Source organism: Typopeltis vanoorti, chromosome 4 (genome assembly GCF_054136105.1).
Source record: "Typopeltis vanoorti isolate ZY-2024b chromosome 4, IOZ_Tvanoo_1.0, whole genome shotgun sequence".
Lineage (NCBI taxonomy): Eukaryota > Metazoa > Arthropoda > Arachnida > Uropygi > Thelyphonidae > Typopeltis > Typopeltis vanoorti.
This window is the reverse complement of record NC_143552.1, coordinates 29207544-29232458: the sequence shown is the minus strand read 5'-3', so window position 1 is coordinate 29232458 and position 24915 is coordinate 29207544. Positions and strand designations below refer to the sequence as shown.

Here is a 24915-nt window from a genome sequence, read left to right as displayed (position 1 = left end):
GAACGTGCCACCGATTATCCTGAGGGAAAAACAGAGATAGACAACCCTAAGCACCACCATGGCTAACCTGCAAATAAATTATAGATTGGCCAAAAATGTAGACGAGGGCATAAAAATTCAGCCGACCATGGTTGCTGATCATAGAAATCTTACAAAGGAGCTGGACGCAAGAGGAATACAATATCATACATTTTCACTTACCTCCGAAAAAAATTTGAAGGTGGTTCTCCGAGGAGTCTCTGAGGATATTGACCCGGATTAAATAGTCACTGGCCTCAACCTGCAGGATCTGCCTCCAATAAAGGTCAGTAGAATGTTTAGATCAAATAAGACCCCTATGCCTCTAGTTTTAGTAGAGATTCATAATATTTATAAAGACATACAATCTAAAATCAATCTGTGGACTCAAAATCACCCCAGAACCATTGAGAAAAAGAGCATCTTCTGGGCAGTGCCATAGATGCCAAACATTTCGCCATGCACAAAAGTTGTGCAAAGATACTTAAAATGTGACAAGAATCACCCCACAAACACTTGCACTAAACCAAAATCCACCCCAGCTAAGTGTGCTAATTGTGCCGGTCCTCACCCTGCTAATTATAGAGGGTGTATTCATCACCTGAAAAACAGATGGAACAGCCCAAATAGTTAACCTACCTTGTCATCTAGTGCGAGAACTCCTAAAATTCAAGCTCCTCAGCCCCTCTAAGAGTGAGAACATGGCAACAGGTGCTCACCCACCATATCTGAGCCCATTAAGAAAATGAATCTTCATCATCAAATGAGAACATATGCCAATGTCATCCGCTCCAAACAGACGGTCCAAAACCAGAACCTGGCTAATCCACATTCAAATCTATCAGCTATTATCACCTCTTCTCTTGCAAATATGCTGCAGGATTTCAGCAACTCAAATCCATTGCTAAGTATTACAAAAAGATTTTTACAGCAAACTCGATCTATATTATTTGCGCTCTCTGATGCATAGGAAAAAAATCACTCCAGACTCGCTTAGGATTATCACCTAGAACGCCAACGGTTTCAAAAACAAAGTGCTAGAAATTCAGGACTTCAATAATAGACATAACTCAGATATATTACTAATCAACGAAACTCGTCTGAGGCCTGTTGACACCTCAATATCAGAGGGTATCAGTTTTATAGAAACGACAGACTTGAATACAAAGGTGGAGGCACAGCCATCCTTATCAAAAACTATATAAATCATCATACAGTAGCCAACAGTGCAACCATCAACCTCAAAATTATAGGCATTAATGTCATCACAAACTCAGTTGGAAACCTAAAAATTTTTGCTGCTTACAACCCTCCATCAAAAACACTGTTGACCTCATATCTAGATGCCATCCTCTGCGTAAAAGGACCGGTCATCATCGCTGGTGACTTCAATGCAAAACATCCTGCCTGGAGCAGTAAAACTACCAACAAAAATGGCTGCATACTGTTTGACTACTCAAGTTCCAACTGTATAGCTGTGGCTGGTCCTTCAGTATCAACTCATCTCAGTCCAAGTGGCTCCTCCAATGTCCTAGATATAGTTGTCCTCCAAAATGTCAAATTGCAGTACCAACTGGATTCACTAGACGAATTAACCTCTGACCACAACCCTATTCTGCTCCAGTTGGGCAATCAGAAGGGACTGTCCCCCCTGCCTCACACCTTCATACCTTGGGGGAAATTATCCAATTTGCTCCCGAACTACTTTGGCCCTGTTCCTTCTATTAACTCCAAGGAGGAAATTGATTCTGCAGTCAACAAATTAATACAGCCTTATCATCCATCACCTCAAATACGCCTGCTTCTAAGCCTAAACGACTACCAGAAGAGATTATGAATTTGATCAGGGGAAAAAAATAAGGCAAGGAAGAGATACCTTAATACAAGGGCTCTCCAAGATAAAAAGTTCCTCAACAGGTTGAATGGTGCAGTGAGAGATGCACTGAAGGCCCACAGAAACAAGCTATGGGGAGATACATTAGTTTCCATTTCACCTGGTAATCAAACCGTTCGGAAACTGTTAAGAAACATCAAAAATAAAAATACCCCCCCCCTCTCAAATCGGATTTAGGCATTGTTCACTCAGATGCTGAAAAAAGCCAAAACCATAGTTAAAAATTTAGAAAAGCAGTGCAGCCCTTCATATGATAACTCGAACTTCAATCATATTTATAAAATCCACCGTCACGTCAGATACATACTAAAACGGTCTGATACCTATACCAGCCAACTCACACCAACTTCTCTAGCCAAAATGTATGACATCATACAGAATTTGAAGAATAAAAAAGCTCCTGGACCTGACGGCATGCCTAATAAAGTTATTAAACTGCTACCCCGAAAGACCATTGTACATCTTACAACAATAATAAATGCGATGCTTAGATTTAAATACTTTCCCTATGCTTGGAAGTTGGCATATGTGGTCCCTATTTATAAGCCTGGTAAGAGCCAACAGTTGCCACAAAGTTATCATCCCATCAGTCTGATATCCAATTTGGGCAAAATCGCTAAAAAAGTCATGCTCTCCAAAATTCAAGTCTCTGTAAACAAGCTAACTATCCTTCCTACAGAACACTTTGGTTTTCGCAAACTCCACAGCACTACTCAATAGATCCATAGACTAGTTGAATACATTACCACCAGCTTCAACACACCAGAGCAGTCTTTTTTGACTTAGAAAAGGACTTTGACAAACTATGGCACTTTAGACTCCTATACAAGCTGATCTTAGCCGGCATTCCACTGGATCTGTTCCATCTCATAAAGTCTTTTCTTTCTGGAAGACGCATGCAAGTTAAACTAAATGGGACAGTATCTACCCAGAGACAGATCTTAGCTGGAATGCCTCAAGGATCCCTCCTGGTGCTGATACTTTTCTCCATTTAAATGGCAGACATCCCGCATAATCCGATGTCATCTATCATTGCCCTCTATGCTGATGATACAGCAATACTGGCCAGATCTCTTAAACGGCATCTTATTATTAAGAAACTACAAGATAACCTGCTGAAATTGGAATACTGGTTCTCCATTTGGAGATTACAAGTAAACCCTCAAAAAAAGCAGAGCTCTGCTGTTCATCAAAAGTTCAATATCTCCCATAGAAGCCATCTTCCTATTTAACATCAAAATTTCCTGGAAAACAGAAGCCAAATATCTCAGTGTACTGCTAGATAGAAAACTAACCTTCAGCCTGCATACAAAATCCTCATGTTCAAAGGCATCGCTCAGCTCTATCCTCTTATCAATAGGAACAGCAAACTGGACATTAAAATCAAATTGCTCCTCTACCAGTTGATGATTCATCCCATTATCACTTATGCATCCCCCGCCTGAAGCCATACTTTAAGCTCAAATATCCTTAAGCTGCAAAGACTGCAAAACAAATGCTTACGCATGATCTTAAATGCATCATGGTACATCAGAAATGTTCAACTTCATTGAGACACAAATGTCCCTTATATCTACTCTTTCCTGTAATCTCTAGCAGTAAAGTACTTCTCGAAATCGTCCTCACACCCAAATGAATTAGTTCAACAAGCAGCAGATTATTATTTATTTTTATTATCCCATGGTATTATTACACCAGATCATAGAGGTCAAGTTCATGTATTTTATACAGCACCTTTTCTGGGTTGTTATAGAGTTCACATTTGGAAATATTCATACAGTTTAGCAAATGCATTGGTGATGCTTCCTCGATGTTACAGATTTTGCAGGTGGGGAAGATTTTTATGCCATTGCTAAACTTGATTGGTCTTGTGTGGCCGGTCTTGAGGCAAGAGATCATGGTAGTGGCACTGCGATTAAACTTGGAGTTAATGGTAGCTCCTGGATTTTCTGCTGAATACCAGTGGTGAGTCATGTCCTGAAGAAGTGTTCTTTTTATGTTTTCTTTTTGGGTGGTTTTAAAAAGATCGAAATCTGTGGTATCACTTGATGTTGCAGCCATTTTTGCTACTTCATCTGCAGTTTCGTTTCCATTTAATCCCACATGGGATGGGATCCATTGGAAGATTATTTCGGAATCCTTATGTTGTTTGTTTATGTTTTTTGCTATGTCTCTAAGTATTTCTTGATGGCTAGTGTAGCAGTTCTTAATAGCTTGAAGGGCTGCTAAGGAATCTTACAAGTGCTGTAAGATTACAGTGCTGTGTTAATGGCTATTAATTCTGCATGATATGAGTACGCCATCTATGCTTTTTTTTTAATAGTGATTATACTTCGGGGCAGCCGACACGACTCTTGATTTGGAAATGATGTCAGAGTTGAAAAATGAGCAAATCATTCCATCCATTACAAGAAATATTAATATCATCCAATGTAATTTAAATGGTATCGTTACCCCAGCAAGCAAAGAAAAACTAAATGAACTATTACTACTAGCTGACAAACATGATGCTGATATTATCTGCATCCAGGAAACCAAATTTCGACAAACCAACAGACTAAACATTAAAAACTATGAAATCATAAGACAAGATAGGCCTATGGACCAAAATGGAGGAGGGCTTCTGACACTAATCCGAAACTTGTCATATAAAGTTGTTGAGTTAGACATAGTATCAGAAGGAACTGAAATACAAGGAATCCAAATACTGGAACCAAGTAAAAAGCCATTAAACATATTCAATTGTTATCATCCTCCTGACAAACCTGGACCAAATCTTTCCAACTTATCCTATTTCATAGAAGAAAACTCCATTATCTTAGGAGACATGAATAGCAAACACTTGTTATAGGGTTCTGAGGAAATAAACTCAAGAGGAGAAAACCTGAGTAATTTCTTAGATGAAACAGGACTAATAACTCTCAACAGTAGAGAACCTACTTATCTGTCTCATTCTTATGGTACAAAAGATGCCCTAGATATCACTGCGGTCTCTCCTGATCTTCACGACAAAGCTATTTAGTCTGTTTTGGAACCAGTAGGAAGCGACCATACTCCAATATTAATCGATCTGAACCCAAAAATGACTAGACCCACCCAAAAAAGAAAATATCATTGGAACTTCCAGAAGGCAAATTGGGAGAAATAAAAGGATGAAGTAAGTAAAATGCTGAAAGATCGCACATACCATGATGACTTAGACAAAACATATAACTTAGAAGAATACTATCCTAAATGCAGCAAAGAAAAGTATCCCAAAGGGCTACAGGAGAAAAGTTATTTCAACCTACACAAAGGTTCACCAGGAACTTGCCAGTAAAATAACTAAATGAAATGAATTATTTAACATCTTAAAAATTGGAAACTCTCCAGAAACCAGGATCGAGTACAACAAGATAAATGCTGAAATTAAGCAAAAATATAATATATTACAAAGAACTAGGTGGCAAGAATTTTACCGCAACTTAAATCCAAGCACTTCAGATACCAAACTTTGGAAACTGACTGCTAATTTACAAAGAGACCTACCAAAGGCAAGTGAGACTAACACACTAAAAGATCCAGATGGAAATATCAAAATTGGAGATAGGGAGATCGCAAATACCTTGGCCTTTCATTTTCAAAATATAAACAAACAAGGGATGAATACTAGAAAAGACCATCAAATATCAAAACAGGCTCGACAGCAGAAAAATGCTGCAAACTCCCCAAAATATCAAAACAAATTTTTCTGGGATCCATTGGGAGATGCCTTGGAGAGACTAGATATAAATAAATCATGTGGACCAGATAACATACAAGGAATTATGATCAAATATCTTCCTTCCCTAGCCCTAGATTGGCTACTTCGCCTATACAACAATAGCCTAAAACAAGGAAAAGTTCCAAAAGACTGGAAGACAGCCACAATCATACCAATCTTAAAGCCTAACAAACCGCAAGACCAACCAGGAAATTATAGACCAATTTCACTGACTTCAATTCCAGGCAAATTAATGGAAAAAATGATACTCCAACGTTTGAATTACTATCTAAACAAAAATAGTATACTACCAAATTTTCAGGCTGTCTTTAGAAGAAATCACTCAACAACTGATCAGCTTTTCTACTTAACCCAGACAATTCAAGATAACTTCCAGACCAAACCTACCAAATCCACCATTGCAGCTTTTATAGATTTTAGCAATGCCTTTGACAAGGTGTGGAGGCAGAAACTCTTTTCCAAACTTTGTCATATTGGAATAGAAGGGAAAGTTCTTAACTGGATCTATGACTTTCTAAGAAATAGAACAATTCTAGTTAAAATAAAGAATACCTTTTCCAAGAAAGTGAAAATAAGACAGGGACTCCCTCAAGGTAGCATTTTGAGCCCACTCCTTTTTTCCATCTACTTAAATGACTTAGATAAAAATATAAATAAAGAAACAAAGATAGCTATGTTTGCTGATGATTTGGTCCTATTCTCAGCTCACAACAATCTAGAAACAGCAGAAGGTCACTTAAATAAAGCCATTGAAAGTTTAGCTACATACTGTGAAAACCCAAAAAATCAAAATTAACCCTACTAAATCAGAAATCTGTGTTTTTACTATTAATAACCATCTCAGTAAGTGGAGACCAAAGATTAAGATAAACAGTCAACTAATTACATTTAATGAAAACCTCAAATACCTTGGAGTTACTCTGGATCCATCGCTAAGCTTCAATAAACATATCAACAATGTTGCAGTCAGAGCAAAAAGAAGACTAAATATCATGAAAAGTATCTTAGGTAAAGAGTGGGGAGCCGATGCTAAAACCTTAAAAGTCACATATACCTCTATTATCCGTCCCATAATGGGATATGCTTCGCCTATCTGGATGCAAACATCACAAGCCAATTTAGACACACTTATAAAAATTCAGAAAAATGCAGCTAAAATCATATGTGGACTAAGGAATACAACTCATGGAAAAATAGCAGAATTCAAATCCAACCTTGTTCCTTTAAAAATTAGGTGGCAAGAAAATCTAACCAAATTTGTACAAAAAAGAGCCAACCTTGCACATCACAGAACAAGTGAACTTTTTAAAAACTGGAAACCAACAAACAGAATAAAGAAAAAAATCAACAATGCATGAATTCATAGAAAATAAAATTCCCTTGGATTGTCCAAATAAAATAGCCAACTTCCCAGCATTTCCTCCAAATTAAGACAGGAAAAATATAGCTATCAACTCTGATAGAGAAACATGAGAAAAAAAAAACTAGAAAATCCTGAAATCTTGAGATCATTAGCCCTTTCAAAAATAATGGAATATGGACTTGACACAATCAAGATCTACACAGATGGCTCTAAAAATCCAAATGGCAATTCTGGGAGCAACAAATTATGATGAATTGGAATTATGCAAATATAGACAACCTAAGGCCATTCTAGTTCCCTTTCAGGACTTAACTTGCCCAACTCAGGCTGAGCACATAGCTCATAAATTTCTCCCTACACAGTAACCTTATCAGATAGCAGGGATTAAAAGCATTATGCTTCACCCTTAGAGACAGTAAGGTTCTAGAAAAAGTTCTAGTTTGGTATCACTTCTGGGTTTCGCTCCCACTGACGAGATCTTGGTTTTCAGTAAGTACTTTGTTTTTCTTTCATTTCTTTTCATTTTAATTTATTTTACTGGTGCTAGTGGTGGTTTCGTCCCCACTAGCACTGGTTTCTTTTAATAAATATTAGGATTGCTGGTAGTGCAGTATCTGCATTACAGGATTACTTTTAGTGGAATCATGGCCGCCATTTATAGTAGCTCAAACAAACATTTGCTGGTGGTGTAGAATTATTTCTGTATCACGGGATTATTTTAATCTCAGTCTTATGACTGAAAATTTTTTTCTTCCAATTAAATGCAGAGGTTATAGTCTTTTCCCACTTGAGATAATGGTACCAATTCCTACAAGGGTGCGAACTCTAGGAATTGAAATTCACAGATGTGAAGAAGCGAGAGGGTAACTAAGGTTTTAAAAGAGATAGCACAAACAAGACATATTCTTTCACCCCTTACGGCAGAGGGAAATATTTAATTGTAGTTAAAGATGTGGAAACAAGGTACAAACTATTACAGGATTTTACTTTCGAATTCAGCACAGTTACTCCTGTAATGGTCGGGAGCCAGGTAACAACAGTAAAAATTGAAAGATTCCCGATGCAATATATAGAGAATAGTAATGAAATTCTTACACAGACATTTTTGAAATGGGGTAAGTCAGTAATATACGCAAGGGTTTGTCAAGTGAAGATCCAAATTGGTTTTCTGGTGATGTCGCCTTCATAATGGATATGAAGACACCAGTACCAAATTTTGTCAACATCGGTACAACCCGAGTTATGGTAAACTATCCCAGAGTACAACGTCAATTCACGTTGTGGTTCGTACGATCACTTAGGTCAGCGTTTCTCAACCTTTCTAAGCCCAAGTACCAGTAAAATGCCCAAAACAATTCTGCGGACCACTAAGTTACAGAAGCGTAGCTGGGAGAGAGGAGATCTGCTCCTGGCGGCACCTTTTGGCGTTTATGAAATCTTGACTTACTGTCTATAAAACAGCAACTGAGTGATGAAATAGGCTTCGACAATGTGATCGACGATTTTGCGAACAGAAAAGCAAGAAAAATAACATTTTAGAATGTTGGAATTAAAGTTTTACTTCAAAAATAAACATAGTGTTTTTAATTTATTTCCCTATATTTCATTTTGACTTTTTGTAATTTTTTTTAAAAAACCTATGTAGGAATTACCAACATTTTGGAAAAAATTGTGCCATTTATAACATAATAAAATTGATCTGAAAGCACACCCCAACTCAACATCATCAGAGTTAAAGATTGGTACTATCAAGATAGCCTGAATGGCAAAGAAATGAAGCTAGATGAGGAATTAGATAAGTGCCAGACTGACATAATAGGGGTGACTGAAACAAAAAAGACAAAAACTGGTGAGCTCTTTCTGAGCAATAAATAAAAAATGTTATATCAAGGAAAAGAAGGAGTAGCCATAGTATTCAACACAAAACACGAGGCTAATCCTTGAATGGCAGACAGTCTCAAGAAGAGTGATGTGAGCAAATATAAGAATGGGGAACTGCACAATGAGACTTATTTGTGCCTATGGTCCCACAGAAGACTCTACTAAGGTAGAAATGGGGGAATTTTTTGATGCTTTAGAAAAAGTAACTGACACAATGAAAAAGGAAAAGTTGGTCCTTGTTGGAGATCTAAATAGCAAAGTGGGAAATGATTGTCAGACATACAAAAATATTTTGGGAAAATTTGGAGAAAAGAGAAAAGCCAATAATAATCGCAAATATCTGTTGGATTTCTGCTCAGGACATAGACTGGTTATTACTAACACCATGTTCCAACATAAAAATGTGCACAAATTCACATGGAGAGAAGAGGCAAGGAATAAGAAAAGTTTCATTGACTATATTATTGTTGATAGTGATGTTTTCTCCCTGGTGCAGGACACCAGAGTATACAGAGGATTTGAAATTGGAAGCGATCACTATTTAGTCTTGAGCAGGATAAAATTGAATTTCATATTGAAAAGAATAACACGTAAGAAAGTTTTAAAGCGAATAAAAGTTGAGCAGCTCTCAGATGTGAACTGTAGACTAAAATACATAAAGATTATTGAAAAAAAAATGAAAGAGTTTGAGAACAGGAACCAAACCTTGGAGATTCAGTGGCAAGCCTTGAAGAAAACGCTGATTGATTCAGCCACAGAGGCATGTGGTGAGGTTGTCTGCAAGGATAGAAAAATCAGAACTCCATGATGGACACAGGAAGTTAAAGAGGCAGTGAAGGAAAAGAAGGAAGCATATCAAAAGTTCCTGGCAAATAAGTCAGCTTGTGCTCTTAGAGAATACACAGACAAATGTAAGAAAGCAAAACACTGTGCAAAACTAGCTAAATAAAAGTCATGGGAGGACTTTGGCAAGAACATAGAAAATAAATATCAAGAAGGTGGTAAGATATTATGGAGATTGCTGAAGAAGCTGTAAAGGTGACACGAAAACAGGAGAAAAAGATTTCCTTGAAGTATGGAGTAATTACTTCGAAAAATTGCTAAATGAAACAAGCAGTGATAGCACAGTGGTAAAAAAATACTCAACAGGCATACAGTCAAGAATACATATCCATACTTGAAGTAGAAAAAGCCATCAAAGGCTTGAAATGTGGAAAGGCAGCAGGAGTAGATGATATTAGACCAGAAATGCTTAAATATGCAGGTATAAAAGTCTTAAAGTGGTTGCACTGCATAGTTCAGAAATCCTGGACAGAGGGACGAATTCCCGATGATTGGAGTTGAGCTCTAATAGTACCGATATATAAAAAGGAAAATAAAACTGAATGTGAGAATTACAGAGGTATTTCCCTACTGGGTGTTCCTGGCAAGATCTATGCAAGTATACTTGAAAAACAGTTGAGAAGAATTGTGGAAGAAAAGCTTGGTGAAGAACAAGCTGGATTCAGGCCAAATAGAGGCTGTCAGGATCAGATCTTCACTTTAAGACAAACAGTCGAAAAGTCATGGAAATATAACAAAGATCTGTATTTAAATTTTGTTCATCTGGAAAAGGCATATCACAAGGTGCCAATAGAGAAGCTATTCAATACGCTACAGTTATATGGTGTCAATGGAGCATTATATCTAGCAATACTTAGTCATTATTTGAGTTGTAAGTCAGCAGTTAGAATTGAAGGAAGTACAGGAAGATGGTTTAATGTTAAATCTGGTGTGAGACAAGGATGTATATTATCCCCTCTGTTATTCATTATCTATATGGATCACATTATGAAGGAAAGTGGTATTAAACATGATATCATAATTGGAGATGTTAATGTCAGCTCTTTGCTTTATGCAGACGATGTTATACTTATCAATAAATCCACTACAAGTCTGCAAGATTCTCTGACTAAATTGAATAGCTGTTGTAATAGATATGGTATGAAGGTCAGCATTAAAAAGACAAAGACAATGCAAATAGGTAGAATCATTGAAAATGTCAACTGTGTTGTGAATGGGGAACCTGTGGAACAAGTAAAACATTTCAGCTACTTAGGCATGATTTTTACTGAAGATGGTAAATTAAATATGGAAATAGACAACAGGATCAACAAAGCTGGAATGGTAGGAAGTCAAGTGAATAAATTCATATGGAATAAAAGAGAAATTAATTGGAACACTAAATTAGCTGTATACAAGACAGTGTTCAAACCAGTTTTAACTTATGGATCTGATAGCTGGGTCAGAAGTAAAACATTTGATCAAAGACTAGAGACCGCAGATATGAGAGTCCTGAGAAAGATAAAGGCATGAACAGACGGCATCAATGGCAATATCATATTAAAAATGAGGATATTAGGAAAGAACTTGACACTGTCGGCATCCAGGAATGCATTAGCAGAGCTAATCTCAGGTGGTATGGTCACTTAAACAGAATGGGCGAGGAAAGATTAGCAAAACAAGTGTTCTCTGCCAGGTTGGCAGGAAAACGACCCAGAGGAAGACCAAGATATAGGTGGATTGATACGGTACAATGTGCCTTAGACGATAGAAATATAAGATCTGATAATGATAATATTGGAGTCTTGAAAAGTAACAGACTGATTTGGAGGAAAATTGTAAATAGGAAGTTAGTAATGATGTAAATTTCTATCATATCCTGTACACCCCTTGAGGGTACATGTCAGGAATTTGATGATGATGATCTGAAAGTTGGGTAAGAAATAAAACACTTGATAAAAGATTAAAGGCTAGAGATATGAAGGTTCTGAGAAAAATTAGGGACTTGAAAATATGGCATCAATGGCAGAATCATATTAAAATGATACAATAAGGAAGGAACTTGACATTGTTTGCATTCAAAAATGTGTGGATAGGGCTAATCTAAAGTGGATGGTGGCTTAAACAAAATGGGAGAAGAACGGTTAGTAGAACAGGTATTTAATGCCAAGGTCTGGGTAGATTAATTCAGCCAAAAGTGGCTTATTTTTTATTATTATTATTATATGACACCTCCAGGGAGTTCAAGGACTCATTGTGGGAGGGCTTCTCTTCACTAACACATCTCATCTTTTTCACTACGATTATTATTATTATTATTATTATTATTGTTCCGGGAAACTCCAAGGAGTCGACAGACTCATCGAGGGAGGCCCTAACATCATGTCAAGAACAACTATTCAACATTCACACAGTATCTATCATACCTTGCCTTGAACTCATTCACAGTCGTAGAACCCACAACAGACTCTGGAAGCTTATTCCACTCATTCACCACTCTCCAAGTAAAAAACCTAGCTCTAACACCCTTGTCAACCACGCTCTTGCCCAGCTTCCATGCATGGTCCTCCTAGTCCTCCCACCACCAGTCATATTTTCAAAGATATCTTCTGGATATCTTTGAAAATATGACTATCGTCCAATTTCTGTAAACCACAAATCTACAACCTATTCTCATAAGGTTCATTCCACAGACCTGCTATCATCTTGGTCACTTGTCTCTGGGCCCTCTCCACTTCCTTCCCATCACGAAGAAACCCTGCTGCCCATAACTGGGCACAGAAGTCCAGATGGGGTCTTATCAAGGCTCGATACAGAGGAACAACAACTTGTTTGTCTCTGCATGTTAAAGTATTTTTCAGAAGCCAAGTGATTTGGTGAGCTGTTTTAGTCACTTTTGCAATGTGCCCCCTAAACTTCAACTTCCTATCCACCAACACTCCCAAATCCCTGGCCTCATCAATCTCCTGGAGTACGGTTCCACCAATGCGATATACTGCTGCTATTCTTTTCAACCCAAAGTGCATAACCTTACACTTTGCCACATTAAATTGACATCCATTTTTCCTAGCCCAGTCCTCCAAACTATCCAAATCATCCTGTAAAATTTTGACATCCTGTGCACTCACAATTGCTCTACCCAACTTTGCATCATCAGCAAACAAGTGAACACTTCCTCTCAAATCCTTTCTAATATCATTGATGAACAAATTGAAAAGCAGTGGTCCAAGAACAGAGCCCTGCGGCACTCCACTAGTCACAAGACGTCTTTTAGACTCCACTCCTGAATAAACCACTCTCTGGTATCTCTCCTTCAACCACCCTCCTATCCATCTCACCAACCCTATATCTATCCCCATCTGCTCCAGTTTACTGATTAGGGTTCCATGTGGTATCCTATCAAAGGCCTTGGCAAGGTCCAGTAGTATCACTGTAAACCCATTACCCCTATCCAGTTCAGCCGTCAATGTGTTATAAAACGTGAGCAAGTTACTGAGGCATGATCTACCCTTCACAAAACCATGTTGTCCCCTATACAATATCCCATTTTCATCTATCCAATCCTGTATTCTTTTCTTGACTAATTTCTCTAAGACCTTGACAATGATTCCTGATATGCTAATCGGTCAGTAATTTACAACAGCAGTCTTGGAACCACCTTCTTAACTCACCTACTAATTAACTCTCCAACTACGACACTACTACCATCAACGCCACCTATCACCCGTCATCACCAACAACAGTATTTTTTTGTCTGTAAATTGCATGTATACTGAAAGCTGATTTGCCTTAGAAGAACAAAATGTTAGGTATGATAATGTTGAAGTGCTGAGAAGTAATGGATTAATTTGGAGGAAAATTGTTGATAGTAGATTAATAATAATGCAAGCTTATTTATGTTAATGCTGTCATGGTAGCCTGAGCACTCCTTGAGGATACATATCAGGAAATTGATGATATTCCTTATGCTGATGGTTATCTTCAATTCTTCTGATGTGTTTGACTGCACTGTAAGATCTGAAAATTTTGGAGGCCTGACAAGTCAGGTTAATTTAGAAGAAATCGTTGATATTAGCCAGTAACAATGTCACAAAATGTCACCTTAATTGTTAGTACTCTCATAATATCTTGTATATCCCTTGAGTTATATACTTGGAATTGATGATCATAATGATAATAAATAGTTTGGAAATTATGGGAATATAAAATATAATAAGGTTCTTGATTTATGTCATTTAAAAAAAAAAAACACATGATGAAATACCAAAGATCAAACTGTTTAAAATACTAAATCTTGGTTGACTGGTTGGTTGTTTAAAATTAAGGGCAATGCAACTATGGTTATGATGCCGGTGTATATAAACTTTTATGTGTTCTTCGGTCCAGTTTGCTTCTCTTGTAGGATGAAAATAAATGAACTGAATTTTCTGGGAACTAAAAACACTAAATCTGTGTGATATGAAGTGAATCATATACAGAGAGGTGCATATCATAATATAAATGCTTTGTAATTCTCTGTACAAAGGATGACTATAGACATGAAAGTTTTCTGAGCAAAAATTAGGGGAGTGAAGAGATGGGATTAATGGGAAAATCACATTCAAGATGAAGATATCAAAAAAGAACCGGACATTATTCACTGCACAATTCATATTTTAGATAAGAGTTCATTGATGAATTATAAAGGAATTTCCTTACTTATTGCTCGAGGAAATATTTAAGAATCATATTGAAAAAAAGAAAAAAAAAAGGCTTTGAAGAGAAAAACTGGACAAATGGATTGCAGAGACAGAAATTTTACTTTATAACATAGTGAAGAAATCATGGAAATAAAATAAACAATCTCTATTAAAAGCTTAGTTCACTCAGAAAAAAAGCAGGATAAGGTTGCAAGAGAAGAACTGATAAAACTATATCTGCATAGTGCAAATGAGGCCACATACAAAGTAATTTGTGCTTATACTTTACTCAAATCAGCAGTTAAATATGAAGAATGTACAAGATGAGTGCAAACTTTCCACTATAAAAAACTATTCTTGTGGTCCCTATGTGTTAAATTAGGCATAGAGAGAGTGTTGTACAACAGCTCTCACACTGTCATTGATTATTTACATGGGTCACTATTAACCACAAAGATATTAAAAAAGATACTAATTGATGTGAAAAATCTGATATGAAAATAAGCCTAAAAAGAGAAAACATCAGCTGCATTCTCAGTAGCAAAAATAAACAGGTGGTACATTTTAATTATCTATTTGGGTGTACTTTTTAGTGAAGATGGTAAATTTTAATATAAAAATAGATAATAAAATAATAAAAGTGATATGGTGAGCACTCAGTTGTATAAATTTATAAGGGACAAAAAAAAATTTTTTCTCTTCTCTTTTACATGTTTACTGACTCTTGTTACAGTAAATACATACAGACCACAAGAATAGTTTGTTATAGTGAATAAGAATAGCATTATTTCCAGGAAAAGGGAAAGGAAGTTTGGCCAGGACTTCTTGGTAGCGAGTCGAAAGTATAAGACACTGTTTCGACCTAGTTTTAGCAAATGGAACTGAGAGTTGAGTTAAAAATAAAATAAAGGAGATACGAGAAGAAAATTAGGGGAATGAATTGATGATATCAGTGGCAGAACCATATTAACATTATATCAGAAAATAACTTGATATTAATAATGTTTAAGAATTATATAGTCAGAGGTAATGGAGTACAGTCACTAAAAATTGACCTCAGGCTATGAGGTCAGTGTATTATGTCTGTTAATTGTGTGTATTCTTATGGAGTTTTCAGGAGGGAAATCTCTGCCACCTCCATACAAGACTGGCTAACTTACCTTCAGTTGAAAAGCCCAGATAAAGGTTCATGTCCAGGGCAGGATTTAAACTCAGGTCTTTCCAACCAAAATGCATCGTCGTAACCGAATGAGCAGAGAGAAAACTCAGAACTGATCAAATGAGAGACAGGAAAATAATATACCAATTTGGAAGACAACAGAGCACTACCAATAAAATATTTTGCTGGTTGTCATATCTCATACACACCACATATGACATCTAGTATATACAAGATATTTCTTGAAGATATACACCAGTAAGTGATCATAACAAATGCAACCCCCCCGCACCGCACAGAAGAAAAAAAAAAAAAAAAAAAAAAAAAAAAAAAAAAAATCAGATTTTCACCTGGTGAATGTGAAAAACCACAAACTTACACTATCCTTAACAATGTGTGACAAAACAGTACTTGTCATACTTGTTTTGATGCTTCTAATTAAAGAGAACTCTACTACCAACTGAACAAATTATATGTTTTAACACGTTCATTGCCAATCACGCGATATTGCGTGTTGCGAGTTCTCATCGAACGGCCGATCATGCGTTATCGCGTGGACGTCGCTAAAAAAAAAAAAATAAAATAAATTTGGCCATCACACGAAATTCCAATTTTCAGCTTGGCAATGAACGTTCATTGCCAATCACGCGATGCGAGCTCTCACCAAACGGCCGATCACGCGTTAGCGCGTGTACAGCGCTAACTAAATAAAAAAAATTTTTAAATTTGGCCACCACACGAAATTCCAATTTTCAGCTTGGCAATGAACGTGTTAAAGTACTAAACGATCATATTACAAATAAATTATTATTCCAAGTCAGGATACTGTAATATAATTAACTAATCAATTTATTTACTAGTAAATGACTTGTTTCACTGTTCAAAAAATAATAACATCTTCAGAGTGAATCAATATCAGGAAAAGAAACCAATTCAATAAAATATCACATGGAGAAATCTGAAGTACTGCTATATATTTATCTAAACTGAGACAGCATGCATGGTGGCATTAAAGGATATTTTCATTGTGTGGCAACACATATCACATCTGAATAAATTCTTGGTCTTTTCCAATGGCTGCTACTACAAAATGAGATTTACCATCAAGCAGAACAAAACCAACTGCTTTTCTATATTTAACACATTCATTGCCAAGCTGAAAATTGGAATTTCGTGTGGTGGCCAAATTTTTTTAATTTTTTTATTTAGTTTTTATTGTGCTCAAAATAAGTTAATATATTATTTATAATTACAATGAACGTGTACATAGGATTTATGTACTCTAAATATCTATTACGCGATATCGCGTGATATGCAATTCGGTCAAATAAGTTATATATTTTTATAAATAAAAAACATTTAAATATAATAATTATAACTTTAATTATCAGTCTTTTATAATCACATAGAATTTTTAAAGATAACGTACAAATAGAAAAAAATAATTAAAAATAACTAAATAATCAAAAATCAACATTTATAAGGAACTTACTATAAAAAAAAAAAAAAAAAAAAACAATACTCAAAATAAATAAAAACCAAACTTCAAGCACGCTAAATCAACGAATAACTAAACAAAATCGTCACGTCGTCGCCTTGTCCGAATGCCGCCACTGTGCGCACTGGCTAACATAAGCAATAGACAATGGCTGGCGGCCATCCCCACTCCACGAAAGTCGATCCCTTCCCTAGTGGCCAATATAAATATTATGCGCCGTTTCGCTGTGGCCACTATACCATTCTGCTTAGAAACTTGATGGCGATGTCCACGTGATATCGCGTGATTGGCAATGAACGTGTTAAGGACTAGAGCTTTTTTCATAGTTTCCCATTAAAATGATCCAATAAAATGAAATGTCAGAGTTTGATGTATATGTGATTCTACACATACTTAATTTTATTGAATTCCATCAAGGAAGGATTATAGAAAAAATTATTACTGCATATATTATTATTTCAAATATTTTTGCCTCTAAAAAACTTAATAACAAAAACTCCATTATCTAATTCTAATTTTCCTCTTCTAGTTTTCAGATGACTTATTTTGCTGAGTGGACTGAGTCTCCAATTATCAAACCAACTGTCTGAGGATTTGAATCCCACTGGTATGAATGTGTGTAGAGGTCTTTCAGGTGCAGAAAATTTTCATCTGCCCAATGAGACCACTCCGCTTTGAGGAAGCCTGAAGTGGTTTGATAAAGTGCCATTTTTAGTTTCTACTGCATAGCTCCCAGGTTATCTGACCTTTAGTGGACTCACACTCACAGTATTACAGTTCTCAACATTTCACATGTATAACATAACAGATGCTTCCACTTTGACAATTTATTACTATTAAATAAATTCATTACTTATGAAAGAGTATCTCAGTTCAATTATTTATCATTTATCTTTGTAAAAACTTATTAAAAAAATGAAAAATTTTGAGAGAATTTATCAGATACAGAGGAAAAACGTTTTCACTCACCAAAGAGTATTTTGACTTACCAAACAATAGCTAACCTTGGAATAGTAAACATTAAAGAAGGATCATAGTCATCTACCATATCCTGAGTAACTAGTCCAATTTTTAAAGACCTGTAAGTGTTATAGAATTAACAATTTCATAATCAATAATTTCATTCATCAGTTTAACACTATTATAAAGAATTATGTAAAATAGCAAGAAATACTTAAGCAAACTTAAAACATTAAACAGCATCATATTACAAGTAAGTCCTACAATATGATCGATTATAAGAAGAGCAACAACAGAGATTAATTATATCTACAATAGTCAGAAGAGAGATTAATTTGTGCAATTCTGTCCCAAACTATAACCAGCACTCTGAACAGAAAATCTGATCTATCCATATGGCTGTAAGAGAGATAGCCTAGAAACATGATCAGCACTAGAAATGAGGCAGGATAAAGCAGAATGCATTACAAATCACATTAAGGGCTCTTTTCCATAAGTTGGTCTCTTGAACTGATCTTCAAATGAATGTCTTCATTTGGAAAAGTAGGTGAGCCAGCAGTTATAAAATTACCATAATTATATAGCTTATATTTCCTGTACTCATCATCACCATCATCAAATTCCTGATATCTAGTCTCAGGGGGGCGTACAGGATAATTATGATAATACTACATGAAAAAGTTATATCATTACTAACCTCAAATCAATAATTTTCCTCACAATTAATCTGCTATTTGTCAAGACTCCGATATTGTTAGATCTTATAATTCTGTCTTTTAAGATGCTTTGTACTGTATCAATCCATCTACATCTTGATCTTCCATTGGGTCTTTTTCCTGCCAAACTGGCATGCTAATCTTTCCTCTCCTATTCTGTTTAAATGACCATACCACCTGAGATTAGCTGTACTAACACATGTCTGAATGCTAACAATGGCAAGTTCTTTCCCAATATCCTCATTTCTGATGAGACCATTCACTCCAATAATCCTTCTCAGAACTCTCATGTGAGATAACTTTATTCTTTGTTTTATTTCTAACCCAGCTGTCAAATCCACAAGTGAAAATTGCTTTGAACACTGTCTTTGTATACAGGTAATTTAGTGTTTTCACTAATTTCTTTCTTACTGCATATAAATTTATTCAGTTGACTTCCTACCATACCAGCATTGTTGATTCTGTTGTCTATTTCTGTATTTAATTTACCATCTTCACTAAATAATGTGCCTAAATAGCTGAAATGTTTTACTTGTTCTACAGGTTCCCCAAGAGCCTCTGTAACTCCGTCAGCATAGACGAAGCCCTTTGGTCGGAAAGACCTTTGTTTGATTCCCCATCAGTGACGTGAGGAACTTTTATCTCGTCTTTTTCGACTAAAGGTGAGTTACTCAGTCTTTTACAGAGGTAGGGGATTTTTCAACCCAGAAACTCGGGTTTTTCATCCCCCAGAATAGGCAAACTGGCCCCGTGAACTCACATGAATACGTCAAAGAGATATGCCGGTCCCCAGCCCCGATAAAACTGGGGGGTTGGGGAAAGCAATGGTGAACTACCCTGTAAAAATCTCACCAGGAATACTTTGTGGGCAATGCCTACAAAGTCACCTACGGTCAAAAATGACTGAAAGAGAAAACTAGGACCAGGACAGGTTCCCCATTCAAGATACAGTTGATATTTTCAATGTTTCTGGCATATTTTGATTGTCTTTGTCTTTTTTATTGCTGATTTTTATACCAATTTATTGCAACAGTGATTCACAATTTAATCGGGGAAATCCTGCAGACTTGTGCTGAATTTTTTCAGAAGTATAACATCGTCTGCATAAAGTAAAGAGCTAAGATTAACATCACCAATTTTGATATCAGATTTAATACCACTTTCTTTCATAATGCAATCCATATAGATCAGCATTTCTCAACCTTTCTAAGCCCAAGGACCAGTAAAATGCCTAAAACAATTCTATAGCCCACTAAGTTATGTAATTTTTTTTTTAAATGTATGTGGGGATTACCAACTTTTATATATACATTTAGATATTTACATACAACAATTACATATACAACATTTTACATATACATAAACATTTACAAATACATATGGAAACATAATTAAGTTGGAAGTAAACGATTAAAAGTGTATCATCACTGAAGAAAGTTTTAATTTTTATTAAGCAAAGGTATCAGTTTCTGATTTGCTGTGGGCAAATGAATGGGGACTGTCAGCGCCGTTCCGCTGATACCTTCATTCATCTTCCCACAATGACGTTTATCTTTAATCTCCATTCCCCATTCATCTACCCACAGCAACTTTTATATTTTATGTGTTATCAACATTCATCTGCCCATGCTCATGAAGCTAGCCCCACAACAACTTTTATCTTCATGCACTCTCTGATTTGACTTGCAACATGTAAACTGTTCCATTTGCTGAGTACATTGTGATGGAAAAATGTTGTTCTTATGTTACTCCATTCATCATAATACTGAATACAAACTTGACATTCATGGATTCCATGATGGCTGACATCTCTTTTCCTGTCCAAACCATCCCCTGCATCCGAAAACCATTAATACCCCCCCCCCCCATCCATCCACACACACCTCCAGCCAATAAGAATCGCCTTATTTTCCTGAGGAGTTTTCAATGACCAGCAAAAAAAATTTAAGACATACTGTTATGTGAGGTCCTTCCCGATATCTATAAACAGTCCAACCCACGATGTCAGTCACAAAGTGCCATTCACGTGGTAGGGCGCATTCTCCCGCCAGTGACCATATGCCGTATATACCGTACACATGTGATTTGTACTAATCATGTTATAATGGTGGTTTTAATTATATCCGTCCTGTTTTATCTAGAGGCACAACAGTGGTCATCGTAAATCTGGCAGATTCATTAATCGTGTGGTGGTTTTATTTATATCCGTCCCGTTTTATCCAGAGGCACAACAGTGGGCATCATAAATCTGGCAGATTCATTAATCGTGTGGTGGTTTTATTTATATCCATCCTGAGTGCTGCTTGTATTCATCATGTTGTGATGTGCGTTTCTGTACAATCCATGACCGTACAGATGTTGTCTGCATGCGACAGATTCGGTGTGCTAAGCATCATATTCCAGCAAGCGACTGTACGAAATACGGAATTTCGTAAACGTGATGCGGGCAGCTATCCTCCTCACCAGCAGAGCTGAGCATCACCGTGACATCACTTTGTGTAACTTTCGTTTCATCCCTGATTTTGAAAATGGATCAATTCCAAAACCAGTAACGAGAATAATCGAAAACTGTAGTCCAAATAAATAATATGATATAATTATGTTACTACTTACTTTTAATGAGATGGTTCAGCTTTTCGGCCTTTGCAGAGTTGCTGGATATCTGGCTGAATACTGGTCAATTTCAGTCGAAGATCGGCACACACACTAAGACGATTTCTGTATTTTGTTTTTATTTGAAGGAGTGATGAAAATCCTTTCTCACAAAGATAGGTTGTAGAAAACTGCATGACGATTTTCAATGCTTCTTCATATAATTCAGGAAATTCACTTCTCACTGAAGGTGAGATCCAGAATCGAGCCAAACCAAGATCACAGAATTGCATTTAAAGCCCATTGCCACTTGAAAGCTCAATTAACTGTTCTTTTTTCAAAAAAGAAAATAAGGAAAGGTCGTTCTCGTGACTATAAACCTGAAATAGATCTCGAACTCACAGAAATTTCTTATAAAAGTTATTCAGAAAATACGTTTCAAAATTCTGTTTCAGAGTTTTGAGGTGGTCACAAACCTTTTCAGAATCAACAAAAAGATCATTTTCCACTAAAAAGAATTACAATGTTGGAAAAGGTGCAAATTGTGTCTTTTACATAACTAATGAACACCACCAGTTTTTTTTTCTCGGCCTTTATTTTGTCATAGGCATCAAAAACAGTTAAAAAATTTCCCTGAAAGGAGAGATTTAGTTCATTTAATTTCGAAAAGAATGTCTGAAAGATAGGATAGTGTTGATAATCATGCTTTGTCAACAAGGACTGATGCAAAATTAGAATTACGTTAATTTACAACCAATAAAACTTCATGTCTTAATTGAAATAAGCTTGTTAGTACTTTGCCCCTGGAAATCCAGTGAATTTCAGAATGAAGCAAAAGTTGTATATATTCACCGTCCATTTCATCACAGAATACTGAAAAAAAACCTGTTATTTAGTGGTCGAGCCTTAAAAAAATTAACTAGCTTTACAGCGTTATATAGTACAGTTTTAAATTCTGGTGGGATTCCTTTGGAGGCCACATGCTAAGGCCAGCCTTTCCCTATGTATGAAACAATATACCCGATTCATATCTGGAGCCACTTCCTTGATCATAGAAACAACCCCCAAATATGTCTGCCTGTAAGGCACGAGCTCCATTTGAACAAAAGCCCATGCATTTACCCACTGGATCCCTTTGTGCATTATGTAATTATTGAGAGTGTGAAATATTTCTTCTCCAGTTGTTTGGGATGACAAAGTTCTACAAAACAGAATATTGACATGAATGCTGTTATCATGCGCATATCTTACGTAGCATATTAACTGCGCATCATTTGTAACATCAGTAGTCTGGTCTATTTGAAATTAATAATAAGGGTTCTTCTCAACTCTTTCGATTAACTGTTCTACGTTGCCTGCCATATTAATCTTGTGACTGACAGTGTCATTAAAAGAGAAATCAAATCAACATCTTTTAGGAACTTGTTCCCAAACATAGTTTTTACCACATCTTTTATAGCTGGAAGTAGTAAATTTTCCCCGATAGAATGAGGTTTCCCTGTTTTCACTATACGCAAAGTTAAGGAATAGAATGCTCCCAGTGCCTTACTATTAATGGAACCTATGGCCAAATCTACATCTTTCCCATGATTTAGTTTCTAAATGTCAGAGTTTCACAGGTTTCATGCACTCATTAGACAACATTTCATAACACAAAACACACTTGGTGTGGAGATGAAAGTGAACAGAGGTTTCTGTTCACTTTCATCTCCACACCAAGTAAACATGAATTCCAAATATGAACTGGTATATTTCCTACTGTATTTTTTCTTTGAACTGCTTGTTTCTTCTACTTTAATAGTATCAGATTTACTGGCTGTTGCAACACGTGTATCACAATTAAGGTTAGCATCACCTGTTTCATTTGGTTTTCTTTTCAAAGTCCTAGTTCTAAGGCACTTTTCCATTATTACAAAACATTTCCGAAAAATATATAAATACTGAGGTTAACTCACGACACACTTTGTCAGAGTATCACTTAGCACTTCTGAAAATATATTGAGCCTTGGTTGAAGGAGGAAAACCTTCAATAATAAAAATCAATAAACAACAAGCAATTGGTTGAAATGTGGATAACAGATGTTCACTTCAAATCTGACAAAACAGCAACAGAAGGCAGAAGCAATAAAGCTATATTGTTGTTCACTTCACCCCTCTTATTATTTGTCATTCTGCCACTATAAATTATTGTAGTGCCAAAATGAGGAGTAATAAAAGAGTGGTGAAGTGAACAATATAGTTTTATTGCTTCCGCCTTTGAACATTCTGATGCTATTGGTTGTTTTTTGTTAAGTCTCCATTTGATTTCAATAATTTTTATTTATTTATTCAATTTTAATTTGTTTGGATAATTAAAAAATATATATTTGTTTAATTAATTTAAGTCTGCCTGTGGACCACCTGTCCCATCATCGCAGACCACAGGTTGAGAAACACTGATATAGATAATGAATAACATTGGAGATAATGCGCACCCTTGACACATACTTGATTTTACTTCAAACCATCTTCCTATACTTCCTTCAATTCTAACTGATGACTTACAACTTAAATAGAGACTATATATTGCTTGATATAATGTAGCATTTTGAAGCGCTTTCCTCTTGGCACCTTGTCATATGTCTTTTCCAGATCAACAAAACAAATACAAATTCTTATATTCCAAAGATTTCTCAACTATTTGTCTTAAAGTGAAAATCTGATCATGACAACCTCTATTTAGCCTGAATCCAACTTGTTCTTCATCAAGTTTACCTTCCACAATTTTTCTTAGCCATTTCTCAAGTATACATGCATAAATCTTACCAGGAACACCCAGTAGGAAAATACCTCTGTAATTTTAACATTCAGTTTTATTTCTCTTTTTATTGATGGATACTATGAGAACTCTGCTCCAATCCTCTGGAATTCAACCCTCTGACAAGGTCTTCTGAATTATGCAATGCAGCCACTGTAAAACTTTTATACCTCCTTATTTGGGCATTTGGCCAAATTTCATCTTCTCCAGATGCCTTTTCACACTTTAAGTTTTTGGTAGCATTCTCCACTTCAACTATGGATTCCTGACTGCATTCCTGTTCATTTAGCAGCCTTCCAAAGTATTTACTCCAGACATCTAGAATATCATTATCTTCAGTTTTCAAGTCCCTTTATCATCTCTCTCTCTGTCTCTTTTATTCCTCTTACAATAAGTTTTCCTCCATTTCTAAGCTTCTTTCAATAGCCTCCAGGATATTTTGCCACCTTCCTGATATTTATTTTCTATGTTCTTACCAAAGTCTTCCCATGACTAATGTTTAGCTCGTTTTACACAGTGCTTTTCTCTAAGAGCACAAGCTAACTTACTTGCTAGGAACTTTCTATGCTTTCTTCTTTTCCTTGACTGCTTCTTTAACTTCCTGAATCCACCATGGAGTTCTGATTTTTCTATCCTTACAGACAACCTCACCATACAGCTTTCTGGCTGAATCAATCAATGTTTTCTTCATGATTTGCCATTTTCATTTCCTATCCTGTATCTTGCAAAACATTGTGCAAAAAGTTGAAATAATGTGAATACATGAAGAGGAT

At 36.0% G+C, this 24915-nt stretch overlaps 1 protein-coding gene across 1 annotated transcript in view; it reads right to left on the bottom strand.

The window, feature by feature from the left end:
- LOC150107188 (lateral signaling target protein 2 homolog) overlaps positions 1–24915 on the bottom strand; it is a 311745-nt gene that overhangs the window by 135511 nt on the left and 151319 nt on the right. Inside the window, exon 7 of the mRNA XM_090391046.1 lies at positions 18067–18156. Within this exon, the coding sequence (XP_090247172.1) occupies positions 18067–18156 (90 nt within the window). The remainder of the gene's footprint in view (positions 1–18066; positions 18157–24915) is intronic.